Here is a 27,782-nt window from a genome sequence, read left to right as displayed (position 1 = left end):
CAGTCCCATAAGTCCAAATATCATAATCATGTCCCAAAATAAATGGACGAGACAAAAACAGTCCCATAATACAAATCATCTCTCTTTGTGTATGCTCCAAGTCGAATCCAAACAATTAAGTATTGGTTGTTGTATCCACCAACTCCAAGGAACAATCTCTCGTTTCCCAATCCCTAGTGTCACGTTAAATGCATGCTACTCTCCATTGGCTTCCATGCTTACACATGCAAACACGAGGCCGAGAAATAGAAGACCGATTGACCGTGCACACGGATGTAGAACGTCCACTGGATTTGAGCGCAGACATCAATACCAGATTCCAGTTTACTAACACTTGGCGTAGACATAGTCCTTGCCAACAAGGTGTCAGTCCTCATGACCCTTGGCGTAGACATAGGTCTCCTGTCAACCAGGCATCATGTCCACTCTACCACTTGCACTCCATGTTGGTACTTTGACCACACACCTTGGAGGAGAGGGGGGGCTCAAGTGTGTAACATAAGGTAAGAATCACTCACAAGTATAGATATCTTGCTGCTCGAGAGGCATTTCGGCCACCAATAGCTTTTTAGGCATTTCGACCCGCTAATAGAAATCCTCGATCCATGAGATAACCATGAGTTACATAAGTCCAATGCATCCCAATATAGGGGGCCAGAAACATAATCCATCCCAATAAAGTGAGCCATAAACAATGTTTCCTTGAAACCATCTTAAGGCAAACAACAACTCACTATTCTCCTTGTACATGCATACAAGGGTTAGTGAACATCAAAAGCACTTCATAATAAGTAACAAAAGCATCAACTTTGCAAACTCAAAGTATACTTAGCTTCTCTTTTCTTGGTTCGATCCTGTGACATGAGGGTTATGAACCTGCCATGCCAACCAGAAGATATTTTTCCATATTGGTTACCTTTGAACTTGATAATAATATCCATAAATCATGCATAAATAGCCAATTCCATATAGAAGAGAATACATGCACTAAAGCCAATTCCATGATTTCTAAGAATATATAAAGCAGATGGTCTTTTGCACATGCCTTGGTGCATGGTTGCCCCCATAAGTGCATAGGTTGACCATATTTAACTACACTAATAGTGAGTGTTTATATCCCAACATGATCGTCTTCACACAAGAGTGTGAAAGAGCCAAATGCTTTGATACCAATGTAACTTTTGGAGGTCCCGAGGGTTTCGCAAAACGCTTGATCATTAATGCAATTAAACACTGAAATTGGCCACCTTAAACATATGCCACTTAATCCACAAAATTGTAAAAGAGAGATGCGCAAAGTTGACACCCCATAGAGGTTGGAATGGGCCGACTTCCCTCCCTTGGAGTATTTTATTACCCAAGGAGAAAATATCATGTACAAGCTTTGAGGGATTTACTCTCCCCATGGGAGATACCGGATTATCCATATACAAATGCCATAACACAACTCAATACGAGGCAACCATAAAATTCAGCGGGTACAGAGGTTGTAGAAATGCCAAGCCAATAATATAATCTATATACCTCCGTGTGGGTATTGATTCTTCCCCAAAAAGCATGGGTCCTCATGCAATAGAGCTGGTACAACAAGTACAACTCTCCATTCAGTCTCTACAACAAGTACAATGGCTAGTACAATAGGTACAATGGTTGGTACAACAAGTACAAGGGTTGGTACAATAGGTATAGGGGCTGGTAGAGAGGGTACAATGGTTGGTACAGTAGGTACAAGGGTTTGTACAGTTGGTACAATGGTTGGTACAACAAGTACACTGGCTGGAAATTGTAATAAAATGATTAAATACACTTGCCTTCGGTATTTTTTGCAATGGAAGCCTTCAAAACAATCGCCAACAGTTGGTATACTTGATGGGTAGCCTTCAAGAGAGAGAGAAAGAGAGTAGCCATCATTAGGACAACCTGTAACGGTGGTAGAGACTAGTGTGCAACAAGAGAGCCTCCTCCAAATGACGAGAGGGCTCCAATTCATAGATTTGGGCCTCCCATGAACTAAAATGGCAAGAGAACGCTATAATGACAAGTGGTGAGCCACACGATATGTGAAGTGACAAGTGTGAGGCCACTTGTCTCACTTTGATCCACTCTCTTGCGACAAGTCCCAATCTATGAGATGGGTTCTCCCATAATCTTTACCTTTAAAAATATCCCAACTGGTAGACGTTCTACCAAATGTGCTTTGGCATGTCCCTCCATTTGCTGAGGAGTCGGGCCAAAAATAGTAACCCTCCTAGATTTTGGGGTGTGATCCTTTGTATTCAAAGATAATCCCCCATTCCCAAAGCTTGTACTTTCCAAATATTTAGACGTCTTTATACTGGAAAATATCTAGGCTGGTGACAGATTGTCCCATACCTGATGGTTTTGGCAAAGTTGATGTGATGAGCGACTATATGCAAGACCAAGGCGAATTTGTGCAATGCCTTGTCGTTTTTATCTTGCCAAATCGTACCTTGAATGCCTTCAGGTTTCTCCTTGGTGTCATTAACCATGTTCCAAACAAAATCACACATGAGAAGTACACAAACCTTTTTCAGCCAAGTTGAAAAGTTAGTTTCGGAGAATAACTTGAAAACATCATTACTTCCGTTTAGTTCCATGGTGTAGTGTCACTAGCCTGGACATTTCCCAGTATAAAAGGGGTCTGGTGGACTCCAGGATGTCTAAATATTTGGAAAGTACAAGCTTTGGGAATGGGGGATTATCCTGGAATACAAAGGACTACACTCCTAAAATTTAGGAGAGTTGCTATTTTTGGCTTGACTCCGATGGAAATTCTGTTCGCGTCATTACATCTGGAATTGAGCAGATACCAAGAGTTGGCAAAGTGCCTATGACAGAATGTCTACTAGTTGGGATATTTTTAGAGATAAAGTTTATGGAAGGACCCATCTCTTAGATTGGGACATGTGGCAAGAAAGTGAACCAAAGTGAGACAAGTGGCCTGACACTTGTTAGAAAGTGGATCAAAGTGAGACAAGTGGCCTCACACTTGTCACTTCAGCTATTGTGTGGCTCTCCACTTGTCATTGTAGCCTTCTCTTGCCATTTTAGCTCATGGGAGGCCCAAATCTATAAATTGGAGCCCTCTCTCTTCATTAATGGAGTCTCTCTTGCTGCACACTAGCCTCTACCACCGTTACAGGTTGCCCTAATGATGGCTACTCTCTTTCTCTCTCTCTTGAAGGCTGCCCATGAAGAATACCTGCTGTTGGGGACTGTTTTGGAGGCTTCCATTGCGAAGAAATACTGAAGACAAGGGTATTTAATCATTTATTATGATTTCTAGCCATTGTACTTGTTGTACCAGTCCTTGTACTTGCTGTACCAGCTCTATTGCATGAAGACCCGTGGTTTTTGGGGAAGAATCAGTACCCACAGGGAGGTATATGGATTATGTTGTTGGCTCGACATTTCTACAGCCTATGTTCCGGCTCAGTTGCCTTGTGTTGGGTTGTGTTATGGCATTTGTATATGGATAATCCGGCATCTCCCGTGGGGAGAGTAAGGCCCTCAAAGCTTGTACATGATATTATTCTCCTTGGGTAATAAAATACTCCAAGGGGGGGGGGTCGGGCCATTCCGGCCTCTATGTGGTGTCACATGTCCAAGATCCATTTTCAGCATTTGTGGATGTTTTGTCAAGCTTTTATGTTTTATGCAAAGTGATGATGGATATGTGTCAAGGTTGTGGCCATGTTTAAGTGTTTTGATATGCATTGATGGTATCAACATGTGTGTCAAAGGCCCTAGTCCCCCGGGCACCTGCCGCGAGTTACACACACATGAACTCCGATTTTCCCAACAACAAATGTTTGCCCGAGAAGCTTGTTCAAGCCATTGTAAACATGCTTGTCCACTCAGTACATGAACACACGAACAAGGGAAAGTAAAAGGGTTCGGCTAGCACTTGCCACCTAGCCATAGGCTTCAAACCACACACAATGTGGTAAGACACCCCGAGCTAGATGTCAAAGAAACCCTGGCAATCTCGCTCCCACAGGGCATACGTGTTCCATTCCATGCACCTGAGACCTTACGATTGTCATCGGTACGGCTAATCAGTGGGCTGTTTTGCTGTTACTCTCTTGGCTTGATCTTCTTTCTCTCTTGGCTGCTTTATAAAGTCTTTCTTGTAGAAGACGTTTTGAATGGGGCTTCTAAGACAGTTCCTCTCGACTTGGAAGCTCCTCCTCACAAGAGAACCACATCATCGCATGTCTTAAATGAGTGTAGGACACTTTCTAAGTTAGTATGTCTGCTCTTTCACACCTCATTTTAATAATCCTTATCAAGACCATAATCAAATTTGAGGCACCAAATCCTCTCGGGAATGTTGGAGAAGATGGGAAACAACTCCTTCAACTCCTACATATATGTCTCAAAGGTTTTACCCTTTATTGAGAGGTTGCGAGAGTCTCAATAAACTTTTTCTTAAATCTAACCCATTTAAAAGTGGTTGGAGTTCCAATCCCACGATGGAGTATAGGCCTTGCTCTTTAAGTGCATCTCCTCTAAGCTCACACGCTGATCCGAAAGACAATTGGATGGAGGGAGACAGGTCTCCCACTTATCGATCCAAGTGTGCACAAAGTCGAGCATCTACTCCTCCTCTTTTGAAAAAGGTTCAGTTGAAAAGGAGGTTAAGAGGGTTGCATACGTTGATTGGGTTGTTGCTGTAGAAGCGTTGCTGCTATTGAATTGATGATTAATTTGTACAACAAAATAGGAGATATGATTTATGTACGCTAGTCAAGGGTGGGTGTGGCCAGAGAAGGTGCCACCTTGAGGCTGCTCCATACCAGGGGATATTTGTACATCAAGTAGCCCAAGCTGCTTGGTTCGCTTTGGAACCAACTGCAATAAATGTTCTTGTGATGTAGGATCCATATACTTCCTCATTGCTTGAACAGCTTAGGCAAACCCAACAAAAGTTGAAGCGTTGCACACAAGTTATGTCACAAACGGGCACGTGTATACGGAACCAATTCACTACCAAAACAACATACATACATCAACCATTCTTGGCATATACATGATTACCATCATTGTGAAACATTACATGAGCATATACATCCTGCAAACATAAACCAACTTGCACATGACACAGCACTAGGGGCTGAAGTTGCCCCCCCCCCCCCCCCCCCCCCCCGCGAGGTATCTTTATTACCAACAGAAGTATTTATATGTACAAGATGCGGGTGTTCGGAGAGTACACACTCATCCAGCCGACACCAGATTTATCCAACTGTGAAAACATAGGTAAACACAGTACTTGCAACTCCTCGGTCACCAACCAAGGTTGAGTGGTCACCAACCACTCCTGTTGCAACACCCTCGGTCACCAACCAAGGTTGAGCGATCACCAACCGCTCCTGTAAAAATACTCTCGGTCACCAACTAGGGTAGAGTGATCACCAACCACTCCTAGACTTTGGTAGAGCGGTCACCAACCCTCTAACAAAGTGCTGTCCCAAACCTGATAAACAATAACCAGCCATGGTTTTGGCTCACTGGCCACCCACAGTTTCCACTAGATCACATTCCTAGGCTTGGTACTGAAAAAGTGTGCATGTGTTTGGATACAACTGTGGATCATCATGGATCGGTGGAGCCCATATACAAACAATATAAGGGGGCGTGGGGATGTGGATGGAGTGCTAAGGCAAGATACATCTCTATATGCTGAAGGGCGAGCGAGAGAAATAGCAGCCAGCCAACCTTGGGACTCTTGCTCTTGGCATGTACTCCACCTGTAGCAATTGCAAAAAAATAAACTAGCTGTTTTTCTTGTCCAAACAGCTCCTAACAGCCCACGTTTTTCAGATGAGTGCTCTACAAGTTAGGGCTACCCACTTTGGCCCTCCCACACCCAAAATAGCAACTCGTGGAGCTATTTGGGAGTGCCCGGGTGCCCATCTCTCATAATTGGCCTTGGTTCATTAAAAATAGTCCAGCTTGATGTGAACTCACTTATAAAATTATAAGTGTGTCCACCCACACTCTAAGTGAATGTGAACCCTGCACCCAATAAACCTTAGTAACATGAAATAATGAATAAATTGGGTTAAGTGTGCACGCTTACCACGTGCAAAACACATAAGGAAACCATATGAGTCCCAAACAGGTGTGCACACGTGCGTATCCACGGGTTGTCCAGGCGTCCCCGGTGCCCATGGACATTCACAGGCAAAATACCAAGCAATGTCCAAGCATCAAAAACAAGTAATCCATGTATGTGCAACTCACATACATATGCTGGTGCACAAACATAGTGGATGAAATCTCCCAACTTACATCTTGTACATCCAACTAGCCCGTTCACAGGCGCCGTCCACAGAGGACCAAAAAGTACTCACCAGGGTAACCACCCTTCCATGAGTCCAGAGTCACTCACCAGGGTTACCACCCTTTCATGAGTTCATAAATCATGCCAAGAACTCACCAGGATACCAATCCTTCCATGGAGCCCTTCCACATGTATTCAATCATGACATCATCTCAGACGTCTGCGAGAGAAGTGGTGACATTCTCCCCGGCTTCTAATCAGTTGTCCCATAGTTGTCATGGTACGAAAATACGATACCGTACGGTACGATACCGTACGGGAATATTCGGTATGATATGAAATTTTGGGATACGGTACGATAAAATACGGTTTTTATTTTTTACACTTACAAGCTATGCAGCTTCAAGCTTGAATGTGAGGGAAGGTTGGGAGGGGAGGAGTCTACAGTGCTTGAGAAACCAGTACATGGATATGTGTCTCTCCCGGTTGGATCTCCCGATTGTCTCCAAAAAAGAACCTGGATGGGTAATGCAATACCAAAGGTCTCCCAGTGTAGCGTTTATGACTAAGGGACCGTCCTTGCACAAATACGAGGAGTGCATCTAGGGTGATAAGTTTAGGGACTCCTCTCTAGATCAAAATGGCCATGTCCAAATGTTCTCCCTTGTGCATAACTTGAGAATCTAATTGTCTAGCCTACCTATACCAGGGATCCCCAAGTGATGTAGCAAGATTCTCTCATCCTACCAATCAAGTGTACACTACCAGTCTACCTCGCCAGATTTTTTAGGTCTCTCCACAACCCCATATGGAATACTGAGTGGACACGAAAGTTGCGAAGTATTGCGAGCATTTGGGATCTTCGTAAAGTAGGGTTTCTATTTTTTTTTAGCATTTGGAAATTTTTTTTCAAGGAAAAAAAAGGGGGGGGGGGGGAAACTAACTCGTACCGTACGATATCGTACGAATTCGTAGGGTATCGTACCGTACGACTCGTACGTACGAATAGGTTCGTACGCGTACGAGAAACAACTATGAGTTGCCCACAACTGAAAAGCTTCCAGGTACGCCGTAAGAAGATCCGGATAATCTTTAAAATATGCCTCGTCCATCCACTGCGCATCAAGTGTTGGATAGTTCTTGAACTTCACAAGGTACTTACGGACAAGCCTGCCTCTAGCAGCTTTCCGTTCCTTGTGAAAAACAATCTACTCAGGCTGCAATACCTCTTCTAGCTCATCAATCTCGGGTTGATCTTCCATTACCGGATCCACTGGCTCAGGACCAATATATCTCTCCAAGAGACTGACATGGAAAGCATTATGAATCTGCCAATGATATGGCAATACCAGCTTGTAAGCTACCTCATTGATCTTTTCCAAGATCTGAAATGGTCCATAATACCTGCAAGATAGCTTCGGATAATTATAGCTTCGGATAATTACCATCTTTCCTAGTTCGCTTGCGAAGGCAAGCCTTTTGGAATTTTAATAAAACCCAATCTCCATCCTTCAAATCCAATGGCTTTCTATGCTTATCTGCAGCTTTCTTATGCTTATCCTGGGATCTATGTATGGCTGTCCGGACCTGTGTAAAGGCCGTATCCAAATCCCTTACATACTCATTTGCTGCTGCAAATATCTCATCCTTCGTGCGAAGGATAGGTGGCAAAATAATCTTTCCATAAACAATCTCAAAGGGTGCCTTGCCCGTAGAAGTATGCACTGTATTGTTGTAAGCAAACTCTACCAGTGACAAATACTTCTCCCAATCTGATTTGCGATCAGCCACATAGCATTTCAAAAGATCAAGCACTGCCGAATTTGCAATCTCACTCTGCCCATCTGTCTTTGGATGATATGCAGAAGAGAAATTCAGCTTCGTTCCCATGTTATCAAATAATGCTCGCCAAAAGAGACTTGTGGTGCGAGGATCACGAACCCCCACAATCGTCTTTGGCATACCATGATGCTTGAAAACATGTGCCATAAATATCTTTGCCATATGCTTTGGCTTTATGGTCTTCCGTACCGGAATAAAATGTGCCTGCTTACTGAACCTATCCACAATAGTTCAGATGGCATCATTCCCTAGCTGTGACTTAGGAAGACCTATGATAAAATCCATGGCAATACTCTCCCAAGGCTGATTCGGAATCGGCAACGGTTGAAGCAACCCCGGAGTCTTATGCCTGTCAAACTTAACTTTCTAGCAAACCATGCATTGGTGCACATAGTCATCTATGTCTTTACGCATTCCTGGCCAGAAGAAGTATCTCTCCAAAGCCTGTGTAGTGGCAAGGATTCCTCTATGCCCTGCATAAGGCGGTGCATGGCATTCAGCCATTACTTTCTGCCTCAAATCCTTATGTACACATAAGCGATTATGAAACATCAAATACCCATCACGTATGGAGTAATTCGGGGCTGTTATACCCTGTTGAAAACCAGCCCATATATGCTGAAAATCATCATCTGTATGATAAGAATTTTGCATATCTGATAAGTCTTGATGATAGGCTACTGTAATAGCACTTACTTGAGGCCTTCAAGATAGTGCATCGGCCACTACATTCTTCTTACCAGGAGTATGTAAAATCTGAAAATGAAACATAGATAGGAAGTTTGCCCATCTCATATGTTTTTCAGATAGCTTAGTCTGTGGAAGAAAATACTGTAGACTCTGATGATCAGTCTTAACGGTAAATTCAGCTCCCAAAAGATAATGCTTCCACATCGTGAGAGCATGAATCTGCCAATAACTCTTTCTCGTAAACCTGCAAGTGGAGTTCGGCATGTTGCAACCGACGGCTCTCATATGCCATTGCATGGCCTTCCTGGTTCAACACTGCACCAATACAACTCCCACATGCATCACATTCCATTGAGAAGGGTTTATGCAAATCTGGAATGATCAACATCGGTCCAATCATGATTGCTTCCTTTAACTTAAGAAAGGCATTCCTTTGCTTGTCACCCTAGTGAAAAGTAGCTTTCTTGTTTGTTAAATCATGCAAAGGTGAAGGAATCTCGACGAAGAGCTTAATAAACCGGCGATAATATGAGCATAATCCCAGAAAACTCCTAATCTCATGTACATTCTTCAATTCGGGCCAATCTTTTATAGCCTGCAACTTGCCGGGATCTATACGTACTCCATCCTTGGATAAAATATGACCAAGGTAGTGAATTTCAGCCAAGAAAAATTCTCTCTTCTTGCCATTAATGTAGAGCTTATCGCGACGAAGCTCTTCAAACACTATGGCCAAATGCTCCTTATGTTGCTCTTCATCTTTAGAGAACACAATGATGTCATCAAAGAAAGTACATGTGAACTTTCTGTGTGCTCTGAAGATACGATCCATCATACGATTAAAGGTGGCAGGAGCATTGGTAAGTCCAAATGGGACCACCAAGAACTCATAAAGCCCAAACTACGTATGAAAAGCAGTTTTGTGAATATCCTGAGGGGCCACCCGTATCTGATGATATCCACGTTTAAGATCGATGTGGCTAAAACATGCTGCACCCTCCAACCTATCCAAAATTTCATCAATACGTGGTATCGGAATCCTGTTCTTTATCGTCACCTTGTTAAGGGCACGATAATCCACACACATCCTGTACGTCTCGTCTTTTTTTTTTTTGCACCAGCAGCACAGGTGAGCAATAAGGAGATGAACTAGGGTGTATCAATCCTTTCTCAAGCAAGTCATTAACCTGCGCCATAATCTCTTCTTGCTGACTTGCACTCACCTTGTAAGGAGGTCTATTCGGGGGCGTACTCCCAAGTATCATATCAATACGATGATCCTCGGGACGCTCAAGTGGCAAATCTCCTGGTAATGCATCCCTGAAACAATCACCATAACCACGCAAAAAGTCTATGCGCTCTCGGGTTAGATGATCTACATTTACATTCTCATGTTCAGATCGTTCTCGTACAAAAACCAAGTAAGAACAAGCTGACTTCTTCATTATTTTGGAAACCTGAACATGACTTACAATAGGTATGGTACTACCTGGAGTACCAGCTTCTATAACAAGCTCTCTACCTCTATTAACAAAGCTGATTTTCTTGGACTTATAGTCCTTCTTGGGCTCCATACGACCATGCCAAGGCATCCCCAATAAAACATCACATCTTGTGAGAGGAGAAACTAAGAAACTTTCATGATCAAGATATCCTTGTATATGAATTCGGAGTTTGCCAATGATCGGCGTTACATCAACTCCTTTACCCTCAAAGGCGGCATCTGCATTAATTTAAGTCCCAAAATCTGATACATCCAAGCCTATGGCAGCAGCCATCTGTACCGAAATGAAATTATCCGTGGATGCATCATCAAACAAAAAGAGTGCGGCTTGATCCCTCAACTGCCCCCATGCTTTACATATTGTTCTATGATCTGGGGGTTGCCCCGTGTTTCCCTGCGCATCGAGCACAACATTCACATGAGGCTTTTTTGCATTAGAATCGGCATCCTTGGGGTTTTGCGGGCATTTGGTAAATATGTGATCCTTACTGTCACAACCAAAACATTTCCCATCACGTACATAATCAAGCCTCCGTTGTTTTGACAGCCCAAAACCCGGCTTCTTAGATGAGTTTCCCTTTGTATCCGAGGCATCTTTCTGCTCACTTTTATAGGGTTGTCCACCCTTTTTTTGGTCATAACCAGCCTGTCTCTTGCCCTTAAATGAATCTGAATTTGACTTGTTTTTAGCCCACTTCATATGCAAATTTTCAGCTATGAGTGCCGAGTTTATCAACTGCTAAAGAGTCTGATTTGGGTACACCTGTAAGCTCTCTTGAATGATGGGGTGCAAACCTGATTCAAACTTCCGTTTCTTCTCCCCATTAGAAAGAGACATAAAGGGAGTAACTTTCAGCAGTACCTTCCAGTACTTAGCTATATATGTCTGCACTGTCTCCCCTTCATCCTGCTTCAACCAATCCCACTCTTTGCGTACATTCTTGGCAAAGTTTGGAGGCAAGAATTGAGCATAAAACTGAATTTTAAAGTCATCCCATCTGCGGGCAGCACTTGCATCCAAAAGCTTGGCCATCCACGAATCACTAGCTGTCTCTTTGAGATGCATACCCACATGCCTGAGTTTAGACTTCTCAGAGAAATCTTCATTGCAAAAAACAATTTCAAACTGTCTCACAAAAGCAAGCGCCTTCGTAGTATCCATCTTGCCATAGAAGTTCTCAAACTTGTTACTTCACACCTTTGTCTCTTGACTCGAACTCTCGGCTTTTCTTTTTAGAACGAGACCTGTCTCTAGGCTCATGTCTAGGCTTAGGAGACTCATGCTTGGGTCTCTTCCCACGTACTCGAGACATGCTCTTGGAGTGGTGAGAATCTTCACTTGAAGAACGCTCTCGGCGTGAAGATGCATAACGGTGACGAGGATCTATATCTCCTGATGTACCGGAATCTGCATGTGCTTCCATGCGGGCAGTCCTTTTTGTACCTGCATCACCCAATACATCCTTTTTGCCTTTCAAATAAGATATGGCCAGCTCTCTAGGATCTTCATATCCCATCTCTGCTGCTATGGCCTCAAAGGTTGCATCGTCACCTGAACCCTTCTTTTTCTTATTATTCAAAACCCTTTGCACATCAGGGTCATTCTTGAGAGATCGCAATTCAGCTGTCTCCTCACGATAGCGTCTAACTTGACGCTTGAGAGCCTCTAGCTCTGAAAGTACATCGGCCTGGTCAGAATATGCGGATTTAGCAGACTGCTGTGCATCTGATTGCTCACCACCCCCTGCTTGCATGTTTCACAATCTGTATGCTCAGCAAAAAGCTTTTCGTATGCCCAAAAATCGTCTTTCTCAAGCAAAGAAAGAAACCAATGCTTTGATACCACTGTCACAAACGGGCACGTGTATACGGAACCAATTCACTACCAAAACAGCATACATACATCAACCATTCTTGGCATATACATGATTACCATCATTGTGAAAAATGAGCATATACATCCTGCAAACATAAAACAACTTGCACATGACACAGCACTAGGGGCTGAAGTTGGGCCAGCCCCCCCTTGAGGTATCTTTATTACCAACAGAAGTATTTATATGTACAAGATGCGGGTGCCCGGAGAGTACACACTCATCTAGCCGACACCAGATTTATCCAACTGTGAAAACATAGGTAAACACATTACCTGCAACTCCTCGGTCACCAACCAAGGTTGAGTGGTCACCAACCACTCCTGTTGCAACACCCTCGGTCACCAACCAAGGTTGAGCGATCACCAACCGCTCCTGTAAAAATACCCTCGGTCACCAACCAGGGTAGAGTGATCACCAATCAATCCTATACTTTGGTAGAGCGGTCACCAACCCTCTAACAAAGTGCTGTCCCAAACCTGCAAAACAGTAACCAGCCATGGTTTTGGTTCACTGGCCACCCACAGGTTCCACCAAATCACATTCCCAGGCCTGGTACTTGTCTAGGGAACATGTTTCCTCAAGTTTCATCGGGAGAAACCTCCTGCAGACCTGTAAAAACAGCCAATAATGGCCCTTATAACAGTCGGCCAGCTCTTGTTGAGGCTCTGTTCGCTCCGTCCAAGCCATGTTCTCAGCAGAGTAGCACAAAAACAGTCCCAACAGCCATGCGCCAGCTTCTGGAAACAAATCTAACAGCTTGCAGCCCTGTAAATGCAGTCGGCCAGCCCTGTAGAAATGAAATGTTATATTAACGTCTTCAAAAGGCCATAATGACCTATGAGACCAAAAGTTACATGGTGGATCTGATACAATGTCTGGTAGAGAGAGAGAGAGAGAGAGAGAAATAGCAGCCAGCCAACCCTGGGACTCTTGCTCTTGGCATGTATTCCACCTCTAGCTCATGCAAAAAAATAAACTTACTGTTTTTCTTGTCCAAACAGCTCCTAACAGCCCACGTTTTTCAAATGAGTGCTCTACAAGTCAGGGCTTACCCACTTTAGCCCTCCCACACCCAGAATAGCAACTCGTGGAGCTATTTGGGAGTGCGCGGGTGCCCATCTCTCATAATTGGCCTTGGTTCATTAAAAATAGTCCAGCTTGATGTGAACTCACTTACAAAATTATAAGTGTGTCCGCCCACACTTTAAGTGAATGTGAACCTTGCACCCAATAAACCCTAGTAACATGAAATAATGAATAAATTGGGTTAAGTGTGCACACTTAACACCTGCAAAACACATAAGGAAACCATATGAGTCCCAAACAGGTGTGCACACGCGTATCCACGGGTTGTCCAGGCGTCCCCGGTGCCCATGGACATTCACAGGCAAAATACCAAGCAATGTCCAAGCATCAAAAACAAGTAATCCATGCATGTGCAACTCACAAACATATGTTGGTGCACAAACATAGTGTTTGAAATCTCCTAACTTACATCTTGTACATCCAACTAACCTGTTCACAGGCGCCGTCCACAGAGGACCAAAAAGTACTCACCAGGGTAACCACCCTTCCATGAGTCCAGAGTCACTCACCAGGGTTACCACCCTTCCATGAGTTCATAAATCATGCCAAGAACTCACACCAGCATACCAATCCTTCCATGGAGCCTCCATGGAGCCCTTCCACATGTATTCAATGATGACATCATCTCAGACGTGTGCCAGAGAAGTGCTGACAAGTCACCAACAAGGTCTCCAAGCATAAGAGGAAAGAGGACTTATATACATGGCGATGATAAGCTATGTGCTTAAACAACTAATGCAACTGGCATAGATTTACACAAAATTAGCCAACTAGTTTGCCCACTTTGTCTATAAATAGAACCCCCCTCTTCCAATTCTACGCTTTTCTCTTGAAGTCTCACTTCACCATGGCTCTAGAGAGCTATTCTCTAGTGTTTTTTGTGGAGGTGTCACAGATCCTCAGCTTTGGTTTGCCTTGGAAAGAACCTTTGGTTTGATAACAGTGTTACAGATGGAACACATTCAGACATTGGTCTTGCTTTGGGCCTTTGAGTTGCCTCATCATGTACTTGATGCTCAAACACCAATGTCACATGTGGAACACATGGACCTTGGATCGGCTGTATTCCTTGTTGCACTTGTGGCTTTGATACCTAAGACCTTCATGTGGAATGCATGTGGACGTTGGACTAGCTGCAAATTCCAGGTGGCATCTGATGTGATATCAATGTCACATGTGAAAGCCTTTCTACCTTAGTCAACAATTATTGTGGTGCATTAAGTTGAGAGAAGAGAGAATATATAGACACCCGATTGGGGCCCAATTGAAGGACCCCCACCTTTTTTGTGTGTTTGCTAATGTTATGGAATGGAGATATTGGCAACATATCTTTGACCTTGACCTTATGATGTCTCCTTCCTTGTTAACTTTGGCATGCCGCATCCAGATCATCCTGGTTTTTAGTCTTGTTGCTTCCATTGTATCCTTGTTAGAAGAACTTGGCTCTTTTGTGTTGCTAGCATCTTGTTGCCTTGGTCTCTCATGAAGTGGAGTATTGTTGTCTTGGTCTTTGATCTCCTATTGATGCTTGGTATCCAACCCCAAATTGGGAGATGAGATGAAGAATTAGAGAGGACCATGGGCGGCCTTTTCATAGGAAAATCTGTGTCAAGAACCTAGGCTTTTTCAAGACCTAAAAAAGTTTCGTAGAAGTCAACTAACGTGTTCAAACTGTGCTAAAATGCCAGGCTGGTTTGCACATGCTTAGGCTGCCCAAAACTAGTCCGAAACTGCTTTGTGCATTGCCCACCTTGCTGGACACCCCTTCTTGAGCAAGCTAGGTGTTGCCGACATGTCTACCTTGATGTCCTATGCCAGACACTTGGCCTAATCAACCCCTAGTGGGGTTTATGCACGAAGGATTGCTTGGACCTGCCCAAGCCTACCTTCATGGTGATTGGCTTGACATGTCTCTAGAAAAGGGCTTACAATAGAGCACAATGCACATCACTAACCCAATTGTGGAGTGCACTTGACAAGACCTTTGTTTATCACAAGTCATGCTAGTGAAAAGTTTATGATCAGTAGAAAAACAATTTGATCCAATAGCAGGATGTAATGACAACTTGCACACGGAAGTCTCAAGCAATGTTTTGTTATAATGGGATGTAAGTTTAAGGAGAGAGCAGCAGTAAACAATGGACATATAGCAGTTCAATTGGTCTATGCAAGTGGAACACAACACTCTATATTGCAACCAAACTGAACAATCTTCTCCACAACGAAGTGCATTTGCCAACGTAAGTGTTGGGTATTCTGAGCCTCTTATGTGTGTGAAACAACCCTTAGATGGCTTAGTGTGTTAATGTTTGTGAACAACCTCTTATAGCCGCTTTATGTGTGAGTGATCAGTAGTGGTGTCGTATGTTTAGCCATGTGTAATTGCCCCAGTAAATGTTATGTTTCAAAGATGAGGAGTACAAGCCTATAAAAGGCACTGTACTTGTCATGACCCTGTGAATTTGTGCAGCATAAGTGTGAGCATGGTTGGGGTAAATGTTTTATGTAAATAACCCCGTGTGTGGACAACCCCATGTGTGGAGGGGACAAAAGGGAACTAAGGTTTATAACCTTTATTGAAAAAATAAAAGAACATTCCCTTTTTTGGAGCAACGTGGCCCCTAGGCTATTTTGGGGGCCTACGCTACATGCACACTTTTTCTTTTCTTTCTTTTCTTCCGATGACCGGAAGAACACAGTCGTATTATTTTTTGTCTCATAGCCCGACTTTGGCCTCTCGTAGACGTTAATATCTCTCTCTCTCTCTCTCTTGGAAGGAGGCTGGTTGGCGGGCTGCACTGCAGTACACACAAGCGCAGACTGAATCTCTCTCTCTCTCTCTCTCTCGCTTTTGGAAGGAGGCTGGCGGGCGGCACTGCTGTACACACAGGCGCAGACTGAATCTCTCTCTCTCTCTCTCTCTTTGCAAGGAGTCGGGCTGTAGCCAGGAACACACCTTCTCTCTCTTTGTGAACTGGCGGGTTGGACTGCAGGGAATGCAGGGTTGGACAGCAGATTCACCCACCGTTTCTCTCTCTCTCTCTCTCTCTCTCTCTCTCTCTCTCTCTCTCTCTCTCACGTGGAAATAGGTGCTGGACTGCAGGCGGCTGCAAGACAGGAGGGCAGGACAGATTAGAGCTTTTCTCACGCCTCCTTTCTTGTGAAAAGCGGCAGATTGTAGGAGACATAGAGGCGCGCTGCTGAGCAGGGGCAGCTGGCCACTGTGTACTTTCTCTCTCTTTATTTCTCTAGGGGAAAGCGACACAAGGACTGTAAGTTTCTTTCTCTCTTTGTGAGCAGGTGGGACTGCAGGAAGTATCAAACTGAGTCTCTCTTTTCACTGGCTTGTGACTGTTTCGGAGTTGTTTCTTTGGCCCTTTGTGAGAGGAAGGGTTTGGTAGTTTGGAGGGTGGAAACAGGGCAAGTTTTTGGACTGATTTGGAAGAGTTTGTGGATTGTTTCATGGCTGAGTTTGTGGCTATGTGCATGGGCCAGTTAGATGCGTATTCAAGGCCTCATGGATGCACTGTCTTGGCTGATTAGAGGAGATAACAGTGTGGTGTTTTTGGGACACAAGGTTGTGTATAACCTCTATGCTAAGAGGTCCAGAGGATTGGCAGATTGGACATGCAAACATACAAGCCATGAATGGCCATGATGTACTCATTTAAACTATTCCATTGAATTTGAATAAAGAAATACCGAAAGGGGGGCCAAGCTTTGGGGCCAACAGGTGTTGTTCTTCTTTTCGTGTTGGAGCACTCTAGCTCCCATATACTGGTACCTCGTGTACTTGCTTGAAGCACGTCTATTTTGGTATAGTCTCATGAACGGGGATTGTTCATACCAATGCTGCATTGCATAGCATCTTTCTGTGCTTGCTTGCAATTGAAATTGCATGCTGTTTTCATGCTTGCTTGACCAATGTGTAGTTCCGGGTAAGGGGATGCCCGCCTGCGAACCGTGCGTGTGAAATTGTCTGCTGACATGGTTATGCGGCATGTGATAAGTATTGGTCATAAACTTAGCCTTAGGAGTTAGCACTAATTTATAAGTGAGTGTGTACACACCTCATTAACTTTTGGGCGACCAAAATTCACTTATATATTATGACCAGCTCGGTTTTCACACACATTGATGTCCCGAGGTGGACAAAATCCAATGTCCACCGTATCCCTTTGTACAAAGGGAGTAACTAGCCATGTGTCCACTTTAGCTTGCTCCACAAAGCACCTGCTTGCCACCTACATTGGACAACTCACCACCTCACTCCTTCTCTCTCTAGAGATTGGCTCCTCCTTCATGAGGGCTGTTGGGTTGCATTTTTTGCATATTCTCCTTCCCTACTCTATATCCAAGCTTGCTAAGGTGTTTCCCAAGCTTCCAAGAGTGTTTCCGGGTGCTAATCACTCTTACACACTCCCAATCACTGAAATTCAATAAAACAGCTCTCTTTATTGTTGTAATTTTTGGTCTTTTTACTAAAAACCTGAATTTCTGCCCTCCTTTCTTAAGTTGAACCATAGAGGAAGCTTTCCCAGGGTTCCCTTCATCCTCTTGAAGACTTTTGTCACGAAGAAATGCGTCAAATTGAAGATCTCGTTACTCCAAGGACTTTCATCGTGAAGACTTCCGCTGTCATCGACTCTACTTGCAATTGGTAAGCTTTTATGCTTAAATATGGAAGCAAGTAGTAGGAGGGAGGAACCGGATTACAAGATCAAATACCCTGTGTAGTGTTCTCTTGCATATTGTTGCTACCATGTGTTGGTGGAACAATAGAGAGTTGATGGTAGGGAACATGGGCACTTGAGAGGGTAGTGTGGATTGCAAGTCTACATCGACAACCACTTGTTTGAAATACTGTATTCATATGCATTGGTATGGAAATTTGGTCAGAAATGCCCATGACACTATGTACTTGATTCTCCCAAGATCAATATACTTTATTTGAGGGAGGGGTCGGTTGTTCCGGCTCATTGTGTGTCTCTTGTCAATTCAGCAAATTACTTCTTGTATTTGAGCAAGTGTCCATCAAATCTTAGTGTATTTAAGTGTATTGATTAGCATTGTGTTCATACCAAGTTACACACACTTCCATAATTGCTAGGTGTTTCATGAAACACGTTTCTGAAATGTTTGGTACATTTAGGAAATGCATAGTGTACACATGCGAAATTTGCCTATCTTTGCGATTTTCCATTATGAAAATTAAACTTTTGCATCAGCAAGCTTGATTTCTATTTTTTAATTCTCATTAAAGATTTGGACAGAGTTACAAATAGAGTGTTTAGAGACCAAGCTTCACTATATAGTGCCTCCTAGGGGAGTTTTCTTTGTTTTCTTCTATGGGGCATGTTGCTATTTGATAGCAAGTTGCTATTTGATAGCAACTGCAATTTTTTAAAAATGAAAAAATGGAGCTGTTAAAAGAGGTATGAAACATACGAAACGTTTTGTACTTTTGCTAGGGTATGAAATGCGTTTTGTAGCAACTATGGAGCCTTAGAAGTAGCTTTGTCTTCTGTATCAGGTGTTGCTGCTCACCTAGGTGCATTACCTGGCTTTCTCTAGTTGGCCTCTGCTCCCTACATCCTGTGTCCATTTTCAACTTGCCAACATGGTCCTAATTGGGATGCCCATCTACACGTGCACATGTTGACCATAGTTCCTCTTATCTCACATATTGTTGTGAACATGTTCAATCCTAGGATTTAGTGTGCAGTTTAGCCCAATCTTGGGCATAGAAGTTATGCTGTCTTCTCTATCAGGTCTTTGCCCAGCTTTCTCTAGCTGGCCTCTGCTGCCTACATCCTGTGTCCGTTTTAGACTTGCATACATGGTCCTAATTGGGATGCCCATCTACATGTGCACGTGCTGACCATAGTTCCTCTTATCTCACATTTTATTGTAAACATGCTAAACCCTAGGATTTGTTAGTGGCTTTTTCAGGTTCTCCACCAATTAAAGTATTCTTGTTTCTAGCTGCATTTCTGTCTTTGTTCAGTGAGAGTCAATCTACAAACAAGAGCTTTCTGTTTTTCTACAGACTGATGGTTTTGAAGATAAGTTCAAAGTTTGAGCTACGAAGGTTCTGCAGGACAACTGGTGCTGTGTCTTTGGTAAGATTTCTTGCAACAAGAATGTGATTGATTGTGCTTCAATGGCTTTTTTCTAACAAGGGTGTCTTGCAGGTGAAATTGGGTAGACCTGCTCTTGATGAACTTGGTTATGCTGATTCAATTTCGGTAGAAGAAATTGGTGGTTCAAGGGTAAGATACTGATAGCCTTTGGTGCATCATGTGGTAAATAGTAACTGATGCTCAAGCTGACACTTGAGAAATTTGATCTGTGTAGGTAACGGTAGTGAAAAATGAGGAAGGTGGCAATAAAATAACCACTGTGGTTTTACGAGGTAGCACAGACAGTATTTTGGATGATATTGAAAGAGCTATTGATGATGGTGTGAATAGCTACAAGGTAAGCTATCAAAATTGCCTTCAGGTTCAGGAAGCATGTACCCTGAAAGTTGTTAGTCAATTGATGCATTTTGAATTCGTTGTCTTGTCTTGGCCCATAACTTGTTTGTGCACTCTGTGGCTGTAATGAACAGGCAATGTGCAGGGACAGTCGAATTGTTCCTGGAGGGGGGGCAACAGAAATCGAATTAGCTAGGAAACTCAAAGAATGTGCATACAAAGAGACAGGGTAAGCCTAGTCTTTGGACAACCCCAAACAATAGTAATCTTCATGCACTGTATTCTTTTTGCGCTTTTCCAAGTTCCTTATGTTTTTTCTGGAGATATGTTGTGATGACTGTATGATGTTATATTTTCAGAGGAGACAGTAAAGGAGTAAAGTTTTTGGAAATCAGGCTGTAAAGTTGAGCTAAAATTTTGAATCTTAGAGCCTCATGTTGTGCTCTTGCAGGCTAGATCAGTATGCAATTGCAAAGTTTGCAGAATGTTTTGAGGTGGTTCCAGGAATGCTTGCTGAAAATGCAGGTCTCAATGCGACAGAAATTATATCCTCTTTGTATGCTGCACATGCCTCCGGGAATGTCAAGGCAGGTGTTGACATAGATCAGGGTACATGCAAGGACCTGACAACAGAGTCTGTCTGGGACTTATACTTGACCAAGTACAGTCTCTCATCTCTCTCTCTCTCTCTCTCTCTCTCTCTCTCTAGCTCTGGCTTTCAGATTGGCTAGCAGTATACAATCAAGGAGCTTGTGTTCTTGGTGCTGTTACATGAATTAATGTGCATCTTGGGGGCTTTACATGCAATAAGCCCTGCGGGTTCAAAGGGTGGCCCGTTGCTCATGGATGGCTGTCAACTCTTCCGCATATTTTAAAAGATCCTGATTGCGGGGATAAGCTTGTATTTCGTTTTCTACCCCCCTAAATATTGATTTGGTGCAGGCTTTTTGCCATCAAGCTTGCTGCGGATGCTGTTTGCACAGTCCTGCGAGTGGACCAGGTAAGTTGGGCAGGGTTGCATGTCTACCTTAAGAAGTGTTTTATCACATCCTTCACATTAGGGCATGTTTTCTATTGTCGTTTCAACTCCTGTAGGATTGCAGAGATGGAGTGAATTAACAGCGTGCTTTCTGCAGATCATCATGGCTAAAGTAGCAGGTGGACCAAAGCCCAACAGACCAGGTGATGGGGATGAGGACTAAGTTTTGAAGAACCTGGAGTGGATGGTCATAATGTATCTTGGCAGGGTAGCTTAAGTTGTATTTTGACTTGATCATTAGTCAATAGCGACACTTCCAAAAACAATTATAGGCAGTCACAAATATAAGAGGTGTAGTGGATTCAATGGCAGAAAGAAGTTTGGGAGAATTGTGGATCTTTAAAGGAGGGAGTGCCCTTTCGTGCTGCGAGAAGCAAGTCTCCTTTTGGTTTGCGGTAATATCTGAAATTTTGATTGTGGCTTTGGTAGCACTTGATTTTTTTTTTTTAAAATGTGAAAGGTCCAAAAAATATGTTTTTTTGTTGTCTCTTTCTCCCACCCTGGTCCAACTAAGTTTATAACATGGAACTAGTATGGCTTGTTCTCATTGCCTGCACAAAGTATTCTACAAGAAGCAATCACAGTCAAGCCCGACTATAGATGGGAAGGCAGAACGTATAACTGCTGCAGTTCTGATGAAACGATTTATCATTATGGCTCATGCACTTCAATGCCAAGCACAACCTTCAGGATCTTGCCCACTGGTGGCAGAGTCTGTCACAACTGGTAGAACACATGAGAGGAAAATCTTCGTTGTGTTCAAGCTAATCAAGCAACTTGAAGAAACTGTGTCAAAAGACTGGTATCAACTTCGTTACTAGTTTTGTCTCTTTAGCTGACATTTAAAATTTTAGGCTTCCCCCCCTTGAATTTCTTCTAAATAAAGCCTCTAGGTAGATTACCTTTTTTGGTGACTGGACTTTTTAATACAATACTCTACCAGAGGTGGTTTCTTCCATTGGTTTGGCCAGTGTCATGTCCTGAATATAGCTGCTAGTGATGTAGTTCACCATGACCATTGGCTAGGCCTATTTTGTGAGTATAGCATGGGAATTATTGCCCAACATTTGCATTGAGCTATAGCAAAGAGGGGGGTTGAAAATGTCAATTGTAAGGAAAGGTGATTCTCCCCATCTAGACATTCTTGATTTGTGAAGTTACACCAAAAAGCTTGTTTGGGGGGTCGCTGACAAGAATACCCTTGTATTGCTTTTGTATACCTCGTGTTAAGTATTTCAGCTCCGTTGGGAGCTTCAATTTGTGAAATTCTATGTGTTCTCAATCTTGAATGATATGTGGCCGCCTCTGAAGTATGCTCTCCATTTAAAGATTATGATGGTGCATGCATGCATGCATGGGCCCCAACGGTACAAACTTTTACCATGCACGTTGTGTATGTATGTGCATGGATAAGACCACACAAAAACAATATATAAGGTGGTTTTGCCACTACGGGGGAGTTTTGGAAAGCAAGCTTAGCATTGAACTAAGCTTTTTCTTAAGATATAAAGCTCTATGTAGTTAGTGCTCGAACAAAAAAAATGAGGTTTTTTCTCGTCTCCAAAAGAATATCAAGCGCATGAGCACGACTACGAGACGGCCGTGATAATGGCGATGAGAGTCGCTACAATTTTTGGGGTGTTTGTTGTTGATGGGGTTACAATCTACAGTGTTGAGGGGAGGGTTTGGCAAGGGGAGGTGAAAGGGTGGAGATGACCGTGGACCTATAGGGAAGTTGTGGGAGGTGCAGGCGATGATGAAGTAAACACCTACTAGGTGTACTGAGTAGCTGGATGGAGTTGGGGGCCTTGGGGGCCTTTTGGCTAAAGCTAGAGCCGTTGCCTTGTATTACAAGGAACTTTTAACTAGACAACACTCATATATTCGAGTAATTCAATTTCTTATACATAAGTACGTATTTCAGTTTTCTATACAAGAAATATGGGCTATTATTTAGGTAATTCAAGTTTCTATATAGAAAATGGATTCCTTATGTGGAGAATTGAACCACAAATGATTAATTAGTTATTAAAATATAATTTTATTTTAAAATATTTATGCATCGATGTTACTACAAATTGAAATACTTAAATTCTCTCTCTCTCTCTCTCTCTCTCTCACACACACACACACACACACACACACACACGCGTGCACACATACTCAATATGACATGTTAAAATGTAGATATATGCTCATCTTATATCTTAAAGTAAGAGAATGATTTTATCACTCCTAGTATGACATATATTAGGCTTATGTGAAGTTAAAATATATGCAAAGAGGACAAGATTTGTGTTGATATTGCCAAACGATAAAAATAAATTTTTATTGTTAGAACTTTGATCACTATGAATGCTAAAGTTGGCCTAGTTTCAAAAGGATAGCAAGTGTTTCATAGGTTTGGAATCCAAAACGATAATCTAATGAACCTATAAGCATGGGAATGGTGAGAAAGAAAGTGTTTTGATAGAAGCTACCTACATAGACTTCAAAGGTTCGTTTGAAGATGTATGTAGATTGTTTTATGTTGCATGTAAAAATTGTTTCTTTGAATTTAGTCTATAAATTCTATAGAATGTTTTCTTCCAGGGATTTGCTAAAATTGTATGCAAGGCTTGAGAGCAGATTAGAAAATGGACTAAGCACAAGATTTAAAAACCTTGAGCTGCATGTTAAGGTTAATGAGAATCTTTTTTTTTTTTGGGCACATCGCTAGCACTTGCTTTTTTTTGGGACTACAATGTTATCTTATGAAATCAGTAAGCTCTTTTATAAGCTTGTATGAGCTTTTGAAAGATCTTTTAAGATTGAGTTCCTCTAAGATCTTGTGAGTTCCTATGAGCTATTAAGAGACCACATGGTTAGCACAACTTGATTATAAGAATTCAGAGAAGATTTTGTGTAATCTTATAATATATAATAGGATCCTAATAGTACTTAATTTAACATTATTTAAGGGACGCTTCAATTGTATTTCTAAAGAGTCATTCATACAAAAGGCCATGACTTTCATTTATATTTTCAAAGAGTAATTCATTAAATCAAGTATTATAATATCAAGAAAGGAGTAGGCATATAGAGACGTATCAAGTGAGGAAAGAAGGTATGTAAGACACTATCTTTACTTTGCAATTAGAAAAGTAAAGTTTACGATCATCTCTTCTTCCATTGTACTTGTAGGTATCACACACACCTTTCCGACCAAGGGATTATTATACTGATGAAAATATTAACATTTAAATATCCTTCGACCTTTGTGGTTGTTAGGTACACACTACGAACTTGCGTATGTGTGTGTTCAAGGTGTGGTCTCTCTAAGGCTATCCAAGTATCATATGAGATTAAGTTGTGGTTATGATAAATTATTGTTTAAGAGAGGTCTAAAAGGTGGAGTAAAAGGATTGTTTTAAGTGGAAGAAACCTATAAGCTTTATATTCAATTAGCTTTATAAAAAAGTAAGGTCTTAAGGGCTAACATGATGCTATTCATCTTGCAATAAAATTCATCGGACATTAGAAGATAGTCTCAAACGTTGGAGTGTGTGTATGTGGATGGAAGGGTTTATACAGTGGAGTTTGGGTTGGTATGAATATACAAACCTAGTTAATGTTGGTCCCACCAACCCAATAAAGCTTCCTAGGGAGTTTGAGGCATAGAGTGGACGTCATAGGTGTGGAAGAGTGTTTTATGCATTCAACTTAGATATTTGGCACTTTGGTCAAAGCGTTTTACATGCTTAAAAGGCATGCACGATACCTACATGTCTCTTAAAGCAATTAACAATAGTTACATTATATTATAGCATGCATGCTTTAGAGCTACTTGCTATGTATTGCATGTTATGGAGCAAGATGACGGTGCCTTGTAATCACCTACAATATTATATGGAGACGTAATTTAAATATGTTCTTTGCATAGATTGTTGTGATTGAAGATTCTCATTTGAAGCTTGCTCCTTCTTTTTTTGTAACACACCCATGCATGTGCCACATACTCATGTGCATGCATGCACACTCCTTTGATTGTCGTATTCAATTTTAAGGTCATGGGGTCTATTTATGTGTGTTTTTTTTCACACCCAAGTCTTAAAATGATAATATGTATATGTATACATATACATATACATATACATATAAATGTTATTTTATTATGCACATACGTGCTTATGTGCCTATGTGTGCGCGCGTGCGCATGTGTATGTATTAAATGATGTATACTACACACACAAATACTAATTAAATAGTACACACCTTAAAAGTGTTTGATTATAATACACTTTTTTTAATGTATATATATTTTTAGTGCTTACATAAATATGAATACCTGTTACTAAGAATATAATGACATATATACAAAGATTTCACACATGATGACTAGTGTCCACACGAAACATTTCTCAACAAATCACAAGACTTGGAGCCTTAAAATTGTGTAAGTTGATTCTTGAAAATTTTACAGATTATGGTGTACATGTCATCAATATAACCACTTTATAACATCTAAGACCATATCAAAGATCTTATATGAATTATATATAATATGGAGATCTTATGAGCGAAATTAGAATTTTAGTATCTTTAATTATAACAATTTATATTTTGTTTTATACCTCTCCTAATGTATATGGTGGAGCACTAACATCAGGATGTGCATCTTTCATCATCATGTTTTTGTAGCCCATATATATTTGAGTGCCTAGCTGAAGCCACGTACTTGGTTGCCCACGGTAGTGTGCATATCGTGCTGCACCGCCAAGCAAGCGTGCTTTGCACCTGTAGCGTGCGCCCACTCATTGAGCCAGCATTAAGCCCTGGTTTGCGCTCTCATGTGTCGACGCCATTAATTTTTTCATTATAAAATATATAAGAAATGCTACATGAAAAATACAGGCACGCATAGGGGGCGCGCGCGCGCACACACATATACATACACATATATGATAAATATATATACATTTAATAAATAAATAAATAAATAACTATGTATATACTATACACACATACACACACAGACACACACACACATATATTATAATACACACATACAAATAGGTGTGTACATAATAAATAAATATAATACATGCACACGGTGCGCGCGTGCACACACACACACACAACACAATTGTCGACTTTGGGGGAGTTTCCCAAGGAGAAAAAAGGTTTAAATGGGAGGAGTAGAAGCATCCGAAGCTTGTTAAAATATTCTCACAGAGAAATTTAGCCCCATTGACTGAGTTATCTTTGAGTGCCTTGGCCTCTACTCATTTTGTGCAATAGTCTGTTACCACTAATATGTATTGATTGCTGGTCCACTGAGTTGTAGAATCTACCTTACCCCGCAACATTAAGTCCCCATTTCATGGATGGTTCTAATGGTGGGATCGGATTGTGTGGCATCCGATCAATTGCAAATGATTGACCTAATCTCTAGCACACATCACATTATTTTATAAAATCTGAGGCATCTTTCAGCATTGTCAGCCCACTAGTGTCCTGCATGCATGATCTTCTTTCCTGTGATGTCACCTTCGAAGACCACTTGGTGTGTGGCCCCTTGGTGTGCTGCCTCTCAATATGGCTTGTTGCTCATGATCTTGCACACATCTTATCCACAAAATTTAGTCCCTATTTTATGAATGATACTAATGGTGGGATTGGATTTTGTGGCATCCGATCAACTCTAAACTATTGACCTAAACTCTGGCACACATCACATTGTTTTGCAAAATCCTAGGCATCCTTTAGCATTGTCGGCCACCAGAGTCCTGCATGCATGATCTTTTTTCCAATGATGTCACCTCTGAAGTGACCACCACTAATCCCTTGATGTGTCCCTTAGTGTGCCTCAATATGGCTTGATGCTCATGATCTAGGACATATCTCTAGAGTATTTGGTCAATTCCCATTTTGTACAAGCACACTTCACAATACCTAAGACCTCATAGGAGCCAAGCAACCTTAGAAACTGAACATTTGAGCGATAGTAGCTAGTAGGGATGCTAACTGGAGTGAGGCCGATTTACTAGGAACCTATCTCTTCAGAGATGCGTATGGCAGGAAGACCAAGTGACAAGTAGGAATCAAAGGCTCAACAAATTGTTTGGCAACAAGTGAGAGCCAACCAGGTATAGAAAGACCAAGATTGGAGGCTTCCGTCCTCGATATGATTCCTAAATAGCTTGATATGATTCCTAAATAGTCCAGCTCTCGGAATGAGAAGCACCAACCCTGTTGGGGAAGAAATAATCCTTCCTAGACCCAATGGTCATAGAGATAGTGGCTACATCTTTAGCTTTTGGCTCAGCTAGTTCCCAAAACATGAACCTTGGGGTATTTGGAACAGCTTGGGGACCCACCGTAGCTTCTGGCTTCATAGCATTAGACCCTAGTATGAGCAGTGCATGGAGATTTAGGTTCAATATGACCACAGAGGTCCTTGGGTTGAAGAGTCAATCCAAGCTACTGGGTAAATGACTATGGGAACCTTGTGGCATAAAACAGGGAGCTCTAGACTAGAACCAACACTAGGAGGAGCACACACACCATAGTACAACCTAGCCTTACATGGGTACCCTACATAGTATCCCAACACACCACAAGGGCAAGGGTAATACCCAACGTATGGGAGGAGCATCATACACACCACAATACAACCCAGCCTTACATGGCTACCCTCAATAGAACCCCAACACACCATAAGGGCAAGGGAAAAACTCAACATATGCCATGCCACTAACCTACACCTACACCACTCACATCCACATCCACTGCCTCAACCTCAACCTCCACCTACACCACTACTTGCTACTCTAACCATTGAAGATATCTTGAGGCTAGTAGCCCAAATAGGGAGGGGTAGCAATGGGCTGGTAACATCACCACATCAGCCCGACCGAACCCCCTAGACATCAAAATACTATCAAACCTATGCAAATCGCAAAATTCATCCCGAAAT

General features: G+C 42.1%; 1 protein-coding gene across 1 annotated transcript in view; it reads left to right on the top strand.

The window, feature by feature from the left end:
* Positions 1 to 21,311, top strand: part of LOC147616526 (TCP-1/cpn60 chaperonin family protein) — a 39,685-nt gene extending 18,374 nt beyond the window's left edge. Inside the window, exons 7-13 of the mRNA XM_086777606.1 lie at positions 19,356 to 19,428; positions 19,501 to 19,578; positions 19,664 to 19,786; positions 19,920 to 20,014; positions 20,237 to 20,446; positions 20,728 to 20,785; positions 20,922 to 21,311. Of these exons, the coding sequence (XP_086633732.1) occupies positions 19,356 to 19,428; positions 19,501 to 19,578; positions 19,664 to 19,786; positions 19,920 to 20,014; positions 20,237 to 20,446; positions 20,728 to 20,785; positions 20,922 to 20,987 (703 nt within the window). The 3' untranslated portion in view covers positions 20,988 to 21,311. The remainder of the gene's footprint in view (positions 1 to 19,355; positions 19,429 to 19,500; positions 19,579 to 19,663; positions 19,787 to 19,919; positions 20,015 to 20,236; positions 20,447 to 20,727; positions 20,786 to 20,921) is intronic.
* The last annotated feature ends 6,471 nt before the right edge of the window (positions 21,312 to 27,782 follow it).

This window comes from Cibotium barometz, chromosome 38, assembly GCF_041138505.1.
Source record: "Cibotium barometz isolate CiBa-2024 chromosome 38, ASM4113850v1, whole genome shotgun sequence".
In the NCBI taxonomy this organism is placed as follows: Eukaryota; Viridiplantae; Streptophyta; class Polypodiopsida; order Cyatheales; family Cibotiaceae; genus Cibotium; species Cibotium barometz.
Note: the sequence above shows the minus strand (reverse complement) of the source record. Positions and strands in the feature narration are given on the sequence as shown.